This window comes from Amphiprion ocellaris, chromosome 2 (assembly GCF_022539595.1).
Source record: "Amphiprion ocellaris isolate individual 3 ecotype Okinawa chromosome 2, ASM2253959v1, whole genome shotgun sequence".
Lineage (NCBI taxonomy): Eukaryota > Metazoa > Chordata > Actinopteri > Pomacentridae > Amphiprion > Amphiprion ocellaris.
Window position 1 is genome coordinate 27,725,131 of NC_072767.1, and position 18,436 is coordinate 27,743,566.

Sequence of the window (18,436 nt, forward strand, 5' to 3'; positions counted from 1 at the left end):
TAACAATGCCCAAAAATTGTGACAAGATATACAATAGACATTTAACTATTTGCACTTCAAATTAGTTTTCATACATATCTACTGTTGGACACAGCCGACTCACTAATGAATTCACGGTTGTACCAGGAGAACGGCATGTTTTGTTTTATTTACAGAACCTAAAATAAATAATTTATTTCTGGCAATTTTTTAAATGAGATCTGTAGAATAAAGTGATTTTGATGAAATGCAAAATTTTAAGGTTAGATTTTGTTGTGTTTTCTGACAAAACTTCTTGTCACACAGGAGTAATTCAAGGACAATTGGAATGTCGCTCTGTGCTCACAAATGTTACTACTGTAGTACTGGAAAAATATGGTGGCTCCAAAAACTTTACATATTTTATTACTTCCAACTTTAACAATCTTTACAAGCTTTGTATTTTCTACCCAACTCTGCACATTAACTCTAAAAAGGTATTTCAAGCTTTCTGCAAGTTGTTGGAAATTTGCTTCTCTGTATACTGGTTTTAAGCCATGCTGCATTCATTTTATTGACCAAGTTTGATTTATTTTCTCTCAATCTCTCTAATTTGTTCCCATACTTGTCCCCCATCTGCCCTGTGTAAAGACACTTGCAGTTGACTTTTATTTACAGGATTTGGTGTAAATGCTTCATTTCTGGCGAATGTTTGAATGAAACGTACAATAAATTTAACAAGATTATGCAATTTTAAGCTTAGATTTGGCTGTTTTCCAGATGGAACTGTACATCACACATGATTTGTTCAAAGACCATTGTAAAGCTGAAAATCTGATGATTCTTTCTGTGTTTACAGTGTCTGTCTCTGATAAATGGTGAATTGTTTAGTAAACCTTTTTTGTCCTGGTATTTAAAAAAAAAATAGGTCATTGACATTAGAATTTTTTGACACTGACAAAGATTAAATATTTTATTGTGATAAACTGTATAGCGGTATCGCCAAGCCCTACAGTAATTTCCACTTTGCATACGTGAGTGCTGCCACACAGCAATGTCACACTACCAGGAGTAATCAATCTGATTCTGAAATCATAGTCTGTCTCATAAAAGATGAGACAGATGGTGATCTCAGGATTGTAAAATCTGGGTGCTGAGAGAACGGACATTTCCAAAAAGAAGCTAGTAAATAAAGAACATTTTCTGCCAGTTATGTATGAACAAATCGTTTCTCATGAACAACAAGCACACTGAATGATACCATACATACCTATAAACAAACTTGTGCATGATTCTGCAGAAGACAGTGGTTGGTACTCACTGCTCATATCTCACTCTTTGTTGAGAGACAAACTTTTTCCACACTCCTCTTGATTATTTCCAGATGCCAGCCGTTTCCTCCACTTCCTGTTAACAGTCCTCTATTTTTCCTCACTTTTAATATACAGACATTTTCAGACAAATCAATGTATCAAAGCAGATTTTTACTTCTGTACATCAGTATTTTCTAGTACTGCACTCCCTGACAGCTGATAGCTCTGTGTTTTCGTTTGTACAGGAAGTTGTGAAAGTGAGCAACCAATCACAGCTGTGCTCTGAGGCATGTCAGGACAGGAAGCCAAACGAGGAGGGAAAAAAAAAAAAAAAAAAAAAACAAGCTCTCCGGTGAATTTGGTTGTCTCTGTCAGCTGTCTAAAAACAGACATTGTGGGCGATAAACTGATAATTCTAACACAGCAAAAAGGCAGTTCTTTTCATTCCAGCCACATGCACTGCTTTTATTTTTTGTTTAGGGTAAAACAGTACAAAGTTGGCATCTTTTCATAATGAAGGGGAAGTGTGTTATGAAGGAGACTGTTTTCCTGAAAACAACAACTGTGTTGCAACAAACCAACATGTACGCTCACTGCTGGGAAATGACTAACAGATTCTGGAATTTCCCCCACACATCTTTCTGCATTTTGTCTGAGCACAAACATCAATGGAAAGTTCCCCTGTAACAGTTGTGGCATTTATACGTCCCTTTACCACCTTATATTTTCCAATCTCCTGTAACTGTTTTCTGTGTTAGAACAGACGGTAAATCTAGAACACAGTGATCATTATTACCACACGATTCCTTTCACTCTGACTCTCACTTTTGCTAATGTACATGCATCCTCAAAAGCAATCTTTGGGAGATTTAAGGCTACAGAGACATACAAACCTGGTGAGAGGGCAAATTATTTTTTTGCCTGTCATCAAGTTATTTTATGAAATTAAGGTTAATTAGTGCCTGCTGATGTGAGCTGCTGCTGTGAATGTGATGTTCAGCTCACACAAATATGAGGCTGAATGTTTTATACACCGATATGTGCAAATTTTCTACATTTACACGCTCCAATTTTCCTTCTACTATTCAATGCAATGCTTCCAGTGGGCACAGCAGAATACAGAAAAGAAAAGATAATATTTTGATAGTCTTTATTTTAAATAGGACTGTAGTTCAGGTTGACAAGAGAAAGCAGCTGCTTTGTCAGAGTTTAGACCCGAGCAGATCTCTTCTTCTGCTTTACTTTCAAAATAAGTCAACTGAAGACAGTTTCCAAACAAATCATTACATTAGCTAATTAATACAAGTTGTTGAATTTGTGCTCAACAAATTTTGTGCTCAACAAATTCAACAACTTCACTTCCTTTATTAAATTAGGTATAAGATCAAACATCCATTGCTTATTTTTACCAGAAACCTCATACCCATTTCGCTGGTTTTGACAGCGAAGCAATGGCTTGTGTTACGTTCTGACTATACCAATGCACATTTAGGCTCTTTTGGGAAGAGGGCTGTCTGGTACCAAATAATTGCAATGTGTTTGATTAAAAATGATTTTGCTTATGTGAAATGACTGCTTGTTATCAAAAGTTTATAATTTTCATATCAAAATAAGGGATGTTTCTATCACTACCAGTGTTTATATCATTCATATCACACAGCCCTTTTAAAAACCACAAGATCACACAGTTTATTTCTTCACACAAAAATCTAAAGAGCCCCAAACCTTCTTTAATAAAACACTGCTTAAAAAAAACACAAAACCTTGGAGAAGTTGTGGGGATGGGATAGGTCTACACTCTGCCTAATTAAATGGCACGTCTCCTACTATTCATGAAGAGCACTTATTAAAACAAGCATTCACATCCAATCCACTAGATAAATGACTTTACACCAAGTGCCATGAAGCCCATTAAATTGCTTCTTTAGAGATGGATCGGGTCCAAACACACAATCAAAGGATTTGACTGGGATTATCTCAGATTAGAAACACTCAGGGACAAATGAGGAGATGACAGGATATCATACATTGAAAGGATAAATTAGCAGTCACATACCAGACCAAATTTGTGATGGGTGTTAAGGAATAAAGAGGGGGGGGAAAGATTGAGTGCTAAAAAGCAAGGAACAGCTCTTTGGTTTTTAGTAAGCCCAATGATACATGGCCAATGTAAACCACAGTAAAAGCTTTTCCCTCTCTCTCTAAAACCTCCTGCCATGTAAATAAAGTCCACATCAGGGAACAAGTCAACCACCAAAGACTGAGAAATGAAAACAAAGTAACCTTGTGAGAAATTATTGTTAGTTTGTGATGTTTCTCACAGCCTACAATCCTAGGATTTTCAAGCTAGTCTAAAACATTTTGAAGTGGATTTGAAGTCATTGCTTAAAGTGGAGCTCAATTTGTGAAACTGCTTTATCTAAATGTCTTGGAATTTATATGTATCACTGTTATTATGTTAATAAAAATACTCATTAAAGCTATTATATTTCATTAATATGAGTTTTAGCTCAGGTTAAAAGTCCTTGGACTTTGGGCAGAATTTGAACAATTGTCAGTACTTGACTATGTTTCAAGCGAAGAGGGAAAAAAATATTGATTATTGTGGATATGTGAGCCTTCGGCAAGTCCTTTAAAAGTTGCAGCTCTACAGAATTTGCAATAAACCAAACTGCATTTAAAAAAACACAGGAAAATTGTGAGCTTAATTTTAAAATCAAATGCTAAAGAGCCCCTGCTTTCTTGCATGGTGGATATTTTAGTTCTGCTCTAATTTGAATATTTTAAAGTAAAGTAAAGCAGGCCTAGTGCTGATAAAACACTTTTCAGGAGGATAAATAATGTAGGCACTGGTTAATGTTAGCATGTACTGCTTTGCATATTTTAAAACCAATGAGGACCTCCATTCTATCGCATTAAACCTCGGCTTTCGCTTTCTCCCAGACAGCAATAAAAAGGTATTCTGGAGGGTTTGCACATTAAAGAAATGTGACCTATGAACTCAACATAATCTTCTGTCTTATGCTCACTTGTCAAGCTCTTTTCCCTTTGTACTATGACTAGGTGGCATGGACAGAGGGAAGCAGTATTCTACCTGCGCTGCCTGTTAAAAGTAGAAAAGCTCAATTCACCTTCTCTTTGATCTGTTTCATCGTCTTTAGTGATGAATAAAGTGACTTACAGGTTGTCTTTGTGTAAGATTTCTTTTGAGTTTCTCCACTGTCGACTGAAAGTTCACAAGATCACCCTGTTGAACTGTACCTCTGTATTCGTATCTTTAATAAACTTGGACAAGAAACTACAAAATTTTAACTCACTTTTCATTTCAAGGAAAATGTAACATACTACATCTATTGGGTCTGCTTTTCAACATCTCAAAAGAATAAAGAGAAAACTACGGAAATATTAAGGTAACAGTGTGTAGGTCTCAGGCCTCTGGTGGTATGTCTTCCTTGGTGGCAGCTGACGAATCATTGATGCAATCCTTTTTCAACAAGGCCACATGACTAAAGATTTAAGCTCACTGTCTTTCACAATGTTCAGTATTTATTTACTTTTATTCCATGAGTAAGGTTAACTTGCTTCCACTCAAAAACATGGGACATAACAAAACAGGCTAGCTAGGTAGGATATTCAAGAAGACAACATTAATAGGTGATAAAAGGTTAGCTTCTACAAGCTTACATTGTTGGCTTAGCACCTCCTGCAGCATTGTGTATTTGCATTGTTAAGTCGTCCTAACACTGCAGTGAAAAACATGAAGCTTGTGTTTTAAACTGAAACACTCAAACTCCAAATGCCGCTGCACCATAGCTATGATGCTATTGTTGCTAGCTTGAGATCGCTACATCTCAGAAACTCAAGCATAGTTTTTGTAACTAACCTGGTAGCTGCATCTGCTTGCTGGCATTTCACCAAAGAAAAAGGCGGTCTTTATTTTCTAGCCTCCATATGAGGGTAATTTGCTACTGTACAACTGTAGATCCAGAAACAAGTAGGTTTATTAGTTTTCTGTTTTTGATGTTTTTATTTTTAATATTATTTAGTATTATTCTTTTCTGTCAGGAAAGTTGCAATTATTCTTTCATGCCACCTGGTATTGGACATGTTTCATGTTGTCCAGAGGCACCAACAATAAAACAAAAGCTCATCAATCATGTAAGTTAAATGTTTGCTATGTCAGAACTTCATGTCAAGCAAGTGTAGAATTCTTTGTATTTTTTTGTGAAATTCAACATTTTTTTTAATAGTTTCTATTTACATGTGATGTCATAAAAATATGTTCTCGAGACATGGTTTGTTTTTCCTAGCTGCAGGCAAAGTCAAGTAAATGTGAAATTTTTGCAGACCATGGACACCCACAGAGCTGTCGCAACACACTTCATTCACAATTATGAGGAAAAGCGTGCAAAAATAAAATAATGCAAACACACCTTTATTCAAATCAATAATACCGAGTGACAAAATATCTACTCAAATCACAGATGGGACTAAGCAGCTGCTAACAACATCACCCCCTCCCCTCCAGTCGATTAACAGCCTGTGTGCTCTTGAAATTGCTGTCATATTACAAACTATTTTTAGTACTTGTCCACACAGATATAGCGTCAATAAAATTACAGTGCCTACACAGCCATTCAGAAGCAGGAATTCAGGCACCGTCACTGCAGAGGGGTAAATAAATTTTGAATTCCTCTTTATGGTAGTCACAGTTCTAACCAGATAAGTATGCAAGTCTAAACAAACACAAAGGGTGTGTATGAAATGTATTTTAATTTCAGGTTGACTTTAAATAAACCTTCTGACACTATCACCCCTACCACACACACTTACATGCTGCACCTCTAAATGGAGTACTGAATGCCTTTGATCATTCCACTTGATCACAGCTTTAAGATGTCAGCTGTGTTTGAGATAGGGAGAATTTGTCATTGGCTGCTGCCAGCTTTCTCTCTGTCATCCAATTTTACTGCCTTGATTTACAGCAGAAGTTGACAATTTGAGTGTGAATGAGGGCGTTTCGCAGACACATAACTCCATATCTAACACCTTCTCATAAACAATAAATAACTGAAGTTATTTTGTTCTTGTCTCATCCTCCTCTATTAACGAGGCTTTATTAACAAGCACTGCAGGGAACAAATTCTGATCTTTGGGATTATTCACAGAGGCTTTGCTTGAAAAATAAAAAAGCATTTATTGTCACAAAGTTCTAAAGCAAGGTCAGATGTTCAAGGTTGCAACACAGTTTAAATATTCAGACTTGACCGTGTAAAGCTTCGGGAGGTAGAGCATTTTCACTCCATTAGAGAAGGGACAAGCATAATTATGAAAATGAGATAAGGGAGAATCAAAATGACCTGATTGAAAAAAGAGAAAAAGTCCTCCAGTGCAGAACTTAGTTTGATTGATTCAGAGCAGATGAGCCCAGGGCTCCACTGTTGGCAGCCCAGGGTTCATGCTGTAATGATAGCTTTATAATTAAGATTAAAGACCACAGAGCACAGACAAGACACTCGAGCGGTGTTGGGGGCTTCTCCAATGATACTGGGAATAATTGGAGAGAAGTATCTACAATCCCTGCCTCCCTAAAGAGCAGGAGAATGTGGGTATCACTTTATGAAAACACTGGATATGACTGACAATTGGAATGAGGTTGAAATATCACGATCACTGAAGTCCTTCAGACTGTGTAATAACTCACAATCTCTGTGTCAGTTCAGGATCTAAAACAGGAAGAGTTTGATTTATGTATAACTGTAGTGTATAATTTTAAAAAACTGAAGCAAAAGGCATGTGTTAAACAGCAGATTATGTGTTATTATGATGATTCACTCTTCATGGGGCAGATTGGAGAGCCATCTGGGCAGCAGTTATGACTGAGACAGACTGACTTCTGTTACTAATGAGTTGGACAGCATGAAATGAACAACCACATTCTCAACAACTTTTCTTCTTTTATAATATTTGAGGAGGCGGTGATACTTTCTGTTCAACACTTTAAACCATGTGAGTACAGCAGGGCTGCAAAAACCTCCCCACGTGGAAATCCTTTGTTTCAATAACATTTTCAGTCGGTCGTCTGCTTTTCAGCGTTTCGTAGCTTGTCAAGGTTCGTGTTCAAAGTGGCCATCATTTCTCACCTTCGCTGACATCTCCTATCTGATGAGGGTGAAGTCAAGTCGCTTAGATGACTAATAATCATATCAAAGGTGCCATGTCATGCAGCAGATTTAAATAAGAGGGTTTGGGGGAGCATTTGCATGCATCTGTATGCCTGGGCTAAGAGGCTAATGTCATAAAGTACGGCGCAGACATGATTTAATGTAATCTGTCATGTCATATGCTAATCTTCAGTCCTCCCAGTAACATACAGCATGTTAGCACAGGGAGATTTCAAGGAGCGCTACAGTAAGTCAGAGGTGTGGTATGAGACAGCCTACAGTATGTGATGGTGCTGAAGTCATCACTGCCCTGATATAGTCAAGGACACAAGTTTTTGTTTCTATGGTAGTGCTGGGCGATATAGCTGAGAAGTGTGTCACACAATTTTTAATTTTTTTTTTATCTCAGTTTATATTGATGAAATTGAAATTACCTATTTTTAACAATGCCCTTTAAAAAATGGAACCACTTTGGCACACAGAGGTGAAGCTGGTACACAGCGTTGAGGTTCAGGTTCAGAGTGGACTCCATGTCGGCCTCTGCATGCACCTCGATGCCAAGTGCATCAGCCCTCCGAGCAGGTTAGTGGTGGTGCATCACTTAGGTGGAGGAAGTGGTAGGCACAGCGCTGTGGGTGTTTTTCACCACAAGGTCTGTCTCGCAAGGGCAACCACCAGAAGGCCTGCACGGACGCCACAGGAAGAGCGGTGGAGGGTGAGCGGAAAATTAGAGGCTGTTAGGCTTTCTTCAGAAGTGAACTTTGTGTTGTCATTGTGTTTTTTTTTTCATTTCCAACTGATGTATGTAAGTTAAACTAATAAACAGTCTATCAAAGTATTAAAGTCTCTATTGCCGGTACACATCGCTGTCATTTTATTGCACATTCCTATGTTAATCACTCATAATATTCGCTCTCACTGCTAGTCGCCTCAAAATTGAGATTGGTTTAACTCGGTAACTGCCTACTTCGGATATTTCATCTGTGATCCATACATGTCGTTGAATTTCACTCATGTTCCCTTGTCCCTTGTTGCCACATTGCTGCTAGTCTCTTCCGACTATTTATTTGGTCTCCACACATGCAAATTCCTTGCTCTTGCTAAAACTTTATATGCATTTTTTCTACAAAAGGCCTGACAATGACACAAAAAATTGTTCCCGTAACCATGTCAGCATCTGCATTAGTGAGTAATAATAGATACAAGCCATTCTGTGACACACTCCTTGAGAGAAAATACCAGAGGGAATATTCTTAAGAATAATATACAGAGGTCTTTATTATTTCAAAAATGTAATAAATTACTTCAAGCCAGAGAGTTCTTTTACTGCAAACTGAACAGCATTCTTTGCAACACAATTCTAGATACCTTTCAGAGCTGCAATGAATAATCAATTAACTGATTAGTTCTTCACTGTCAGATTTATCACTGTTTGATATTTAACTGATGGATTTGAGAATTTTTGAGGGAAGAAAAAAGGTCTGAATTTCTCTATTTCTAGCTTCTTAAATGTGAATTTTACTCTGCTACCATAGTAAAATGAATATCTTTGGGTTGTGGACAAAACAAAACATCCGTCATCTTGGGCTTTGGGAAACACTCATTGACAATATTCACCATTTTGTGACAGTAGGGCTTAGTGGCTTTATCGAAAGGAAATCATTTCTGAGTGCAATCTATTTTTAGGTATTTTCTTGTTGAATCCAGTAAAACAACAGCAACCAACAGCAAGTCTTACTCATAATTATCTTTGCTATAAGCCTCCAAAAAACAACTAATTGTCTGTTGCAGTGCTTGGATTTAAGAATGTTTGTTGTGGGAAACACACGAGAGTCTGTGGCAATAACTTTTAATGTAAAAATGCCACATTAATGTCATTTTTTGGCTTTGGTTGATCACATCAAATGACTTCACGCTAAATTTGATTTTGCACTGTCTGTCAATTTTTACTCTTGTAAAAAAATACTCACAGTGATGCATACATCTAAATGAAGCATAAACTAATACGACAGTGGTGGGTTTGGCTGTTGCTTGATGTTGCTTTATGTTGCTTTATGTGACCTTGTCCTAATGAGAGTGATGTTTTCTTTCCAAAAATACTACTGCCGCTCGCTACACATGGCTGAAAAAGAGAACTAAATTTGGTCACAAGTGGCACCACTACCAAAATACCAAAGACTGAAAAGCAAATTCATTGGAGGAAAATGTCAGGTACGAAGCTGTGAGAGCGACTTTGGAGGTCTGACAAGACACAATTACAGAGCGACCCCCCTCTGAGAACTGGGATGTGGTATTTTCATTTTGGTAGTCTCTTGAGGAAGCCCACAGCAGCGTGGCACACCCCTCTTTGATCTGTGTGGAAGGGGCGGCTGCTGCATCCCACTTTTGCTGCTGATATAGTGTGGGAATGAATGTCAGGACAAAGTCAGCAAAGGGCCAGCCCCTTCCACACACACTCCCAATGCACACAAGCATTAAAATGTGTAAACCTGCATAACGGCGACCCTTCTGTCTTTCACTGGTGATCTCTGTGAGGGAGGACAGACGCTGGAAAAAGACTGTAAAAGAGTTCTGTCAGACACATTTAATCACTGAATCATAAAAGATAACATGATCCACTCTAATGTATATTAGTAAAGATTCAGATTCTGTATTTCCTTCAGGGTGCTCCTTAAAATATTCCAAATATTCTTACAGAAATGCAGTATATATACCCTGACATACAGTGTATACTTGCATCTAATAATTTTTCCAATTATTCATACCCTGAAGACAGCCTGATAAATTGCCTGTGGTAATTAAAATGATTAAGTGAGAAGTGCAAAATGGTAATTTATCCTTGCATGACAGAGTTAAGTAAACCTGGTTATAAAACCAGCCTAATTAGCTGTCGTAAAATAGAGCAGAATGGTAAGCCAGTGAGCAGGTATTCACACAGAATGAGGTATTTCATTCCTGACTTGCCACATGGCCTCCTTGCATATTTTTCACCTTTATGAACCAAAGCTCTTCATGTGTTGCAGTCATTTAACAAAGCATTTTAATTGTGTTGCAAAATATAATCTATTTTCTGTACTACTGGTGATATTACAGTGGTATGGAAACAAGTAAAGACCATAAAGAGTTAAATCTTTTGTTTTCTACTCATTTAAAACTTAGTCCTTACTGAATACATCATGTCAAAATTTAAATGAATTTGAATGCATGTATCTGAGATACCAGAAATGGGGTCGGTTCCAAGATCACTAAAAATCCATGATTCTGACTGCCAATTTGGATGCCACTGCAAAAAATTAAACCAATGAAATGAATGTATTTCTGAATAAACTCTTCCATTTGAAGAATCTACCTGATATACGAAAAAAAAAGAATTCAAATAATAAATAGGTAAGGTATAATATATGTGTGAAAAGTTATTATCATTATAAAAAAAAGTGGAAAGTAGTATAATACTATACATGACTTTTGAAGTGTTTTGTTTATTCCACTAGTCGTGGAGGACATGTTCCGCCTGCACTTTCTGACGTCTTTCTGGAGAGATAACAATCTCCAGTAGGCTACCGAGAAGTAGGAAAAATCCTCCAAATTCACCTCACTGAAACTAGCAGGGTTTTTTGAGAAACAGTCTGAATTCTCTGATTCCAGCTTCTTAAATGTGAATATTCTTTTAGGCTTTTTGTTGGGTTTTTTTTGCCTCCACGATAACAGTGAATCTCTTGAGGTTTTGGACAAGTGAACACCGATTGCCAGTTTTCAACATTTTTTGACATTTTATAGACCAAACAACTAACAGAATAAATACAATCTAATTTGTTGATTAGATGATTCGTTCAATTTCCGATCTTTATCCTATTTCAATATAACAACCGTCCTACATGCTTAAAGTATGAGAGACAAAATGTAATACATTCTGCAGTTTGCAAGATTTTTCTTCTCATTTCTATCCCTCAGTATGTTTTGTCCTGTTTGGAAGGCCTGTCCTCAGTTAAGGTTAGTCTCTCTCTTGTCCTGTCCTGTCTTTGATATGAAGATACATCCAAACTCCAGAAAACAACATGTCGTAGCCAATGCACAGCTCACAGAGACATGCACAATAACCTTTCCCAACATCGCCTATCTCAGCACTAGTCTGTCACATGCTCAGTAGCATTGCATGTGACACTACACTCGGGGGCAGATTTCTCCCAAATATGATTTGAGATGATTGAAAGCTTTTTGATTTAGAAGTGTATTCTCTTAAGCTAAGTGCTCTCAGAGACCATCAAGGAAATTTAATTGCCTCACTTAGAGGAAAAAGCAGGTTTTCTGACCCAAATGATATCAGATCTTAACATCTCAATAGAAACACATGGAATTGGATGGTCAACTGGGCGCCTAATGTCATTGGGAAATGCAATTTTCTGATGGCATTTCCTAAGTCTGTCTCACCGAAAGCACAAGATTGATCAAAATCTTAATGAGCCATTTTCAGAAGTGGACTTTGGCTTTGGCTTTATGGTAGATTATGGAGCCAAACAACCATGAATGTTGACCTTATAAAAGGAAAGTTTCTATATTTGAAAAACAACCAGTCTGACATGAAGCAAAGGATTAAAATGTACTTTCATAGGGAATGACTGGAATACACTAACAACATAAATTGTCCACTATACAGGCACACAATGTACAGACAAAACACAGTGACAAACAAACCAACACACAGCATGCAAGTACTTTGTTTTAAATTGTATGCTCTTTGACGCTCATCCAAGCTGATTTGTCTCATTCCTCCATCTGCGTTGTCTCCAACATCATGTTCCATTACATCTATCTGAACACAGCACACACATTTCCCATCATGATGTCGGCTGGCCAGCAGCCTGTTGCTGAATAGCCTTGGTCACAGGTATTGCCAAGCTGAAGTGGACCATCTCAGCCTCTTCAAACAATATGGGAGATAATGTCCAAGTTGAGAGTCCAACACATTGCTGGACACCCATAAAAGATTATTGTGTACGCAAGGACAAGAAGGCAAGTTTGGATTATTAAGCTGATCACGGGTCAAGGGGAAAGCTCTGTCCATCAGGTCACGCATTCAGGTTGTTGATATTCTAACACTTGCAGGACCATTATACCATATTCAACAAGGCCTCGTTTCAGAAGACAGAGTAATATCAGGGTAACAACATGAAGTAATACAGTTATCAATATGTGCTCCAGCCCATTACAAGGCCACATATATTTTTTTAATACATTCATTTATTATTTTCTGCCTGTTACCATCAGTTTAATATCAGTTGATTTTAAAAATGTGAATTGGGTTAACCGTTTGTCCATGTGCTCATTACAGTGATTTTAATTTGTATCATTAGTGTTGCAGATTATACGGATTAGGTCTGCATGCTATTGTAAAAAAAATGACATTGGGACATTTTGATTTAATGCAATATATTGCAATATGAAAAAATACAGGAATTTTTACAAGAATAACTGTATTTGGAAAGAATTGATGATTCTAGAATGATTGGGGTGATTTTGTAGGGTAGGTTTCTCACATAACACTAGCAAAGGCCTGTGAAATACTTTTTTTTTTCCCTTTGGATGCCATTCAGATCTGGCTTTGTGAGCTTTGTGGTGGTGATTTAAATGGTCAAGTTGTGTTGCCTCATGTCGTGACAACAATTGCTACTGACAGAGTACCTATTTTTGGTCAACATCAAACTTTGTATAGCTGAAATATTTCCATACAACTGATTTTACATTTCTTTTTGCAAGCAAATCTTCCTTTTCAGTGTTACTCTCCTGTTCCCTGCTCATTTTGCTGTGCACCTGTGGGGGCTGCATATTAACAAACTTTATGTCTCATGAAAAAAAACAAATCAGGAACCCAGTTTATCCAAGAAACCTCATAAAAGGCATTCTGTGAGGAAGACTTCTCTTGTAGATTGGTCATGAAGAATTTGGTTTTTTTTTTTTTTTAGTAGCATGACTCATTTCTGTTCATCTGAACTCACTTTACACTGCACTTCCTGTAACGATGATTGTACTTGTGCACATTGCGATGTCGATGCTGCATTAATATATCGTGCAGCCCTAGTTCACATCACTTCTTCATTCTTGTAATACTGGAAGAGAATTTAAACTTGTTCCCCTCTTTGTTTTAACACCTACATGTAAAAATTACACGTGAAGTACTGGATTATTCCTGCTAATTGTACAGCCACTAAAAGAGGGTGGCAGTGAGGTGAGGATATTAGTGCATTTTCACCATCAGAATAAGCAGAATTAGCTATCAGCAGTGGACGCTGACAGTGTACCCCTGCATATTCAGACAGCTATCCCTGGACTGCTGCAATACTGAAGAAAATACAAAAAAACGGATGACTCTAACCAAGTTCTGAGGTGGTTTTGACAGTTGATTGCATTGATTGGCTTCTGATGGAAGTCCATGTCTACTAAAGACCACATTCTTTGATTTAGCAATGCTTAAATTCCCTTCTGGTGCCAAAAAACGTATTTTTAGACCACCTTTCATATGTCAACCCCATCCAAATGTGAATTCTGTCTTTTCTATAAGTGAAATCACAATGTATTTAAAAAAAAAAAAAAATTACAATTAAGGTAAATATTTGTCAAGTTCTTGTCCTTGTGACAATGATTCTGCATTAATATATCATGCAGCCCAAGTTCAAATAACTTCTTCATTCTTGTAATGCTGGTGGAAGAGAATTTAAAGTTGTTCTTCTCTTACTTTTACCACCTACATGTCAATTTGCACGCGCGCACATACACACACAGACGCGTTAAGTAAGGGATTATTCCTGCTAATTGTACAGCCACTAATAAAGGCTGGCGGTGAGGAAGAACCAGGCTTTTAGCTACATATCATGAGAATCTGTAGGAGTGTTTATCCACTCTGCAGAGTCCAGTGGTTCTCTATTTCATGCCTGGCAACGAGTGAATGTTGTTATACGGAAAGAGAGTCTGACCACTGCAAACAGCGTTCTGGTAGTTGTGAGTTCAGCTGATGAGGGTCAGAGGCAACACACAGCTATATGTGTAGTATGCTTGGCTTTAAACTTGTGTATTCTGGCAGATGGCGTATGATCCAGCAGCACACTGGCTCATTGTTAGACCAGAACAACAACACATGAAAATCTCACCAGTGTGGACTTCAAACCAGTTTCAGAACTTGTTGTATGAATATTTTCCGAATTTTTCAGCCAATATTCACACAGGAAACTGAATATATCTGTGCTTCAGTGTTTGACTTTTTATCAGGTATGCAACCCTGGTCATTGCCTTATTCTTAAGCCCTATTCAGACAAGATTTATTTTTCTTGGATAGGTGGGTTGATTTTAATATTACCTGCCCTGGTCAGTGATTTCAGTCCAGCTGGGAGTGTGTATGTGAGTGATTTTCCACTCCCTCCTAAGTAATAATTACAACCAAAATTACCTCCCGTTTTTCAGTGAACAGGCTGCTCTTCCTGTCATTTAAATACTGTGTGGAGCCACTTCATTGTATTTTAAAGTGAGCATCTTCCTGCGGGAAGCTCTTCTTCCCTTCTCCTGCATTTTATCAGCTCAGTGTGAAATTCAGCTTTTGCTTGAAAATGAAGACAGTTGAAAATGTTTTTGCCAATCTGATGGAAATAAGCCAGCACCAATATATAGGACTTTTCACAAACCAATATGACAACTGAAAGAAATAAAAGTCATCAGGAGAAACATTAATAGGCTGCTGTAATTTCAGCTACAGGCAGGTATTTTCTTTCTGAGCCAAGATTTTGGATTGTAATTTACATTTTGTCAAACTGTCAATAAAAGTAAGCCACTGCTGATGACTTTTAATTCTATGGATTAATCTATCCACTATTTTACCAATTAGACGATTACGCTCGCATTAATTTTACTCCAAAAGAGCAAATGATAGTTTCATTTAAGTTCATTTAATTCTGACAAACTCTATGTCCTTGTATAAGGCAGCACAGTACTAAATTAAAACAGAGTTTTGCATACTGAAGTGCAAAACTGTAGAGTTGAACTGGAAACTCCAACATAATAAAAAATACAGAGGGCTTACTATTTAAGTCAGTACTGCAACTTCAAAATAATTATAAGTTTTCATGAAACCCCTCCACAAAGCGAGAAAGGTCTGTCTAGATATTTAACAAATAGCAACAGGGAGGATGTTTTACAAGCACAGAGCAGCTGAAGCAACTCAATTTGTTCTTATTGTGTAATTGCTTTCTGACTTGGGTAATAGCTTTGAATTCTGTTTAAAAAGAAATAGCACAACTGCCATCTTGAACTCATGTTTGTGAGTTTGTCTATGGTGAGGGGTTATAAAATCAGGATTTTAGTGGCGCAGAGGAAAACACAAAAACTGATGATTCTAACAAAGTTGTGAGATGGTTTTGACACTTAACTGCATTGGTTGGTTCCTGTTGGAAGTCCATGTCTACTAAAGGCCAGATCCTTTAATTCTGCAAAGATTAAATTCCCTTCTGGAGCAAAAAAACATATGTTCTAGATCACATCTCATATGTCAGTCTCATCCAAATGGGAATTCTGTTGGTTTTATTTTTTTTACAGTGAAAATATATTAGAAAGCATACATTAAAAGTTAATATTTCTCACCTTCTTGTCCCTGTGACAATGATTTCATTAAAAATGTCACTACTTGTCACCCAACTAAATGAAAAGATCAATTAATGTGAACAGTAGTCAAACTAAAACGTGTAGCTGTTGGTTGTTATATGATAAATGAACACCACAGGCTGGTGTGACATAAGCATTTATTAGGAAGAAAAACATTGGCTGGCCAATACAGTTGAAAAATTTTTCATAACCTAAGTTGACATTGTTAACTATTGATAACTTCTAATGAGTCATTTTTAATATAGTCCAGCAAGGAAACATTCATAATTTGAATTTAAGCGCTTTTGCTTTTTTTTTTTTTTAAGATAAAGGAATGATTTTCCATTTATTTCCATTAAACAAAGAAAACAAGGAAAACCCTGAAGCTTTTACTTACCCCAGCGTTCTCTCTTATTGTCACTGATCAGGTGGTTCATGTCTCTCATTTTATCATCGAGGCCTACTGGAGCATTTTAATATTTAAAATGTTTCAAGCCCAGTGAGATTTAGCTAGTTCAGTCTAGCAAATCCAGACAGATAGCAAACAATGAAAACATACTGTGAAACTGTCCCATTAGCTACCACTGACTAAGGATATCACTACCAAAGTGTAAAACTACAACACAGCGATCATCACAAAATATAAGTAGCTTTGTAAACGTAATGATTGCAAAAATTAATTAAAAGTAATTTCAGGTATCCCAGTAATGTGGATATTACCACTATTCACTCCTCAGAAAAATGTGAGTGGGCCAATCTGATCCAAGCCCCAGACAAGCCTGGCTTAAACACTGGACACTGCTTTGCATTTTTTCATCCTCAATTCACACCTGCACTGCTGGTACTTTATCACTGAAGAGCAGCTCTCATAACCCAGCAATAACAAGGCTGTTCTCAACTAAATGTTTGCAGAAAAAGTTAGAAATAACAGCAGAACTAGCTTCCTCCATAGACAAACAGTCATATCTGGGACAGAATGACTCATACTCTGGTCTGAGGACTGTTTTGCTAAAGTTATGGTTTCTGTAATATATGTGAATCACACATAATTGCTTTAGTATGAAAAATTATGGTTGCATTTGTAATCAGTGCAGCACGGCATTATTTTGATCTTTGCATTATGATGTTTACAGACATCCCTGTAGATGAAGATAAGCAGGAAAGTGCAATCTAGTCAAGCTCATCACAGACTGTCCTTGAGGCTTTGAAACAAGATCCATTTAGATTGTATGGCAGAGTAAAGGAATATGGCCTATAATATCTACACCAGCTTTGTAGATAATGATCAAATGAAGAGGTCTTAGGAAAATAGCTTCAACCCCAATTCTGATTAGGATCCAATTATAGGGCGAGGGAAAAAATATGAAATTAATTTTAGGATGGCTTGTACTTACCATTATTTAGTGATTTAGTTTGATTTTAGACAAAAGATTCAGTTTTCTGCAGATTTTTACTTTCTTTTGCAAAATGTAATTAAAGCTAGGTGCCAAAATAACATCAACTTTATAATTAAATCTGCTTCCACAGTGTTGACATGTATTGTTTCTCTCAGTCACTTAGTAGAATATGTAAAGCTGGAATACCATCTGCAAAGTTTAAGCTAAAGCCAATTTTGTTATATATGGAGAATATGTATTTGTTATATTTATTATTTGAATATTTGTGAAATAAGACCACATTTTCATCTATTATGTATGTTGGGCCAAGGTATCCTAACTTTGCTTTGTTTGCCTAAGTTCTTTTGTGAATGGTCTTATATTCATGGCAAAGGGGGGGGGGGGGGGGGGGGGGGCAAGCAGGATTAAATACCATATGAGAATAAGCACTCAGAGAGTTCAGTACTCCACCAAGGCTGCTCAGTTGTTGTATCATTACTGATGGCTGAAATCTTGACAAAATTTGTGGCAGAAATCACAACACCATAGAATGTGGCCATTTAATATAGATGTAGCCACAAACAAAATGACGTTGCGCTGAGCTCAGGCATGCGCTATTCATGTGTATGTTATGTATGGATGCTGAATCGCGTGCCCTAAATATGTAGCAGGAGACGGGAATTAATGAGACTCGGAAACACCACCACAATTTAATCAATTGTTTCTTGTATGATTTCTGATGGGTAAGTCCAGATAAGTCTGCTGGTCATTTGTAGTAGGATCGCAGTTACGTGATCGTAAGCAGGCAGCTGATGTAGTGTTCACTTGTTGTCATAGTTACAGTGACGCTCGCAATGATACAGAAATCGTGAACAAATCCCTGGATCCAGACTAACTCGCATCACTGCCAAAATCTAATCAGTTGGTCCTTGTGTCATTTCTGACCTTCCCTGAAAATTTCAGCCAAATCTGTTTGTCCGTTTTTGAGTAATGCTGCTAACAG

At 37.2% G+C, this 18,436-nt stretch overlaps 1 protein-coding gene across 3 annotated transcripts in view; it reads right to left on the bottom strand.

The window, feature by feature from the left end:
- The window catches only part of LOC111575093 (uncharacterized), a 156,506-nt gene that overhangs the window by 75,487 nt on the left and 62,583 nt on the right, over nt 1-18,436 (bottom strand). Inside the window, exon 1 of one of the 3 annotated variants that reach the window (XM_035952698.2) lies at nt 1,280-1,911. The exons of 1 other annotated variant lie outside the window; for it this stretch is intronic. In XM_035952698.2, coding sequence (XP_035808591.1) covers nt 1,280-1,286 — 7 coding nt within the window. In that variant the 5' untranslated portion in view covers nt 1,287-1,911. Of the gene's footprint in view, nt 1-1,228; nt 1,912-18,436 lie in introns of those variants that run through there. One more of the 3 variants, XM_035952697.2, reaches the window with a different exon arrangement.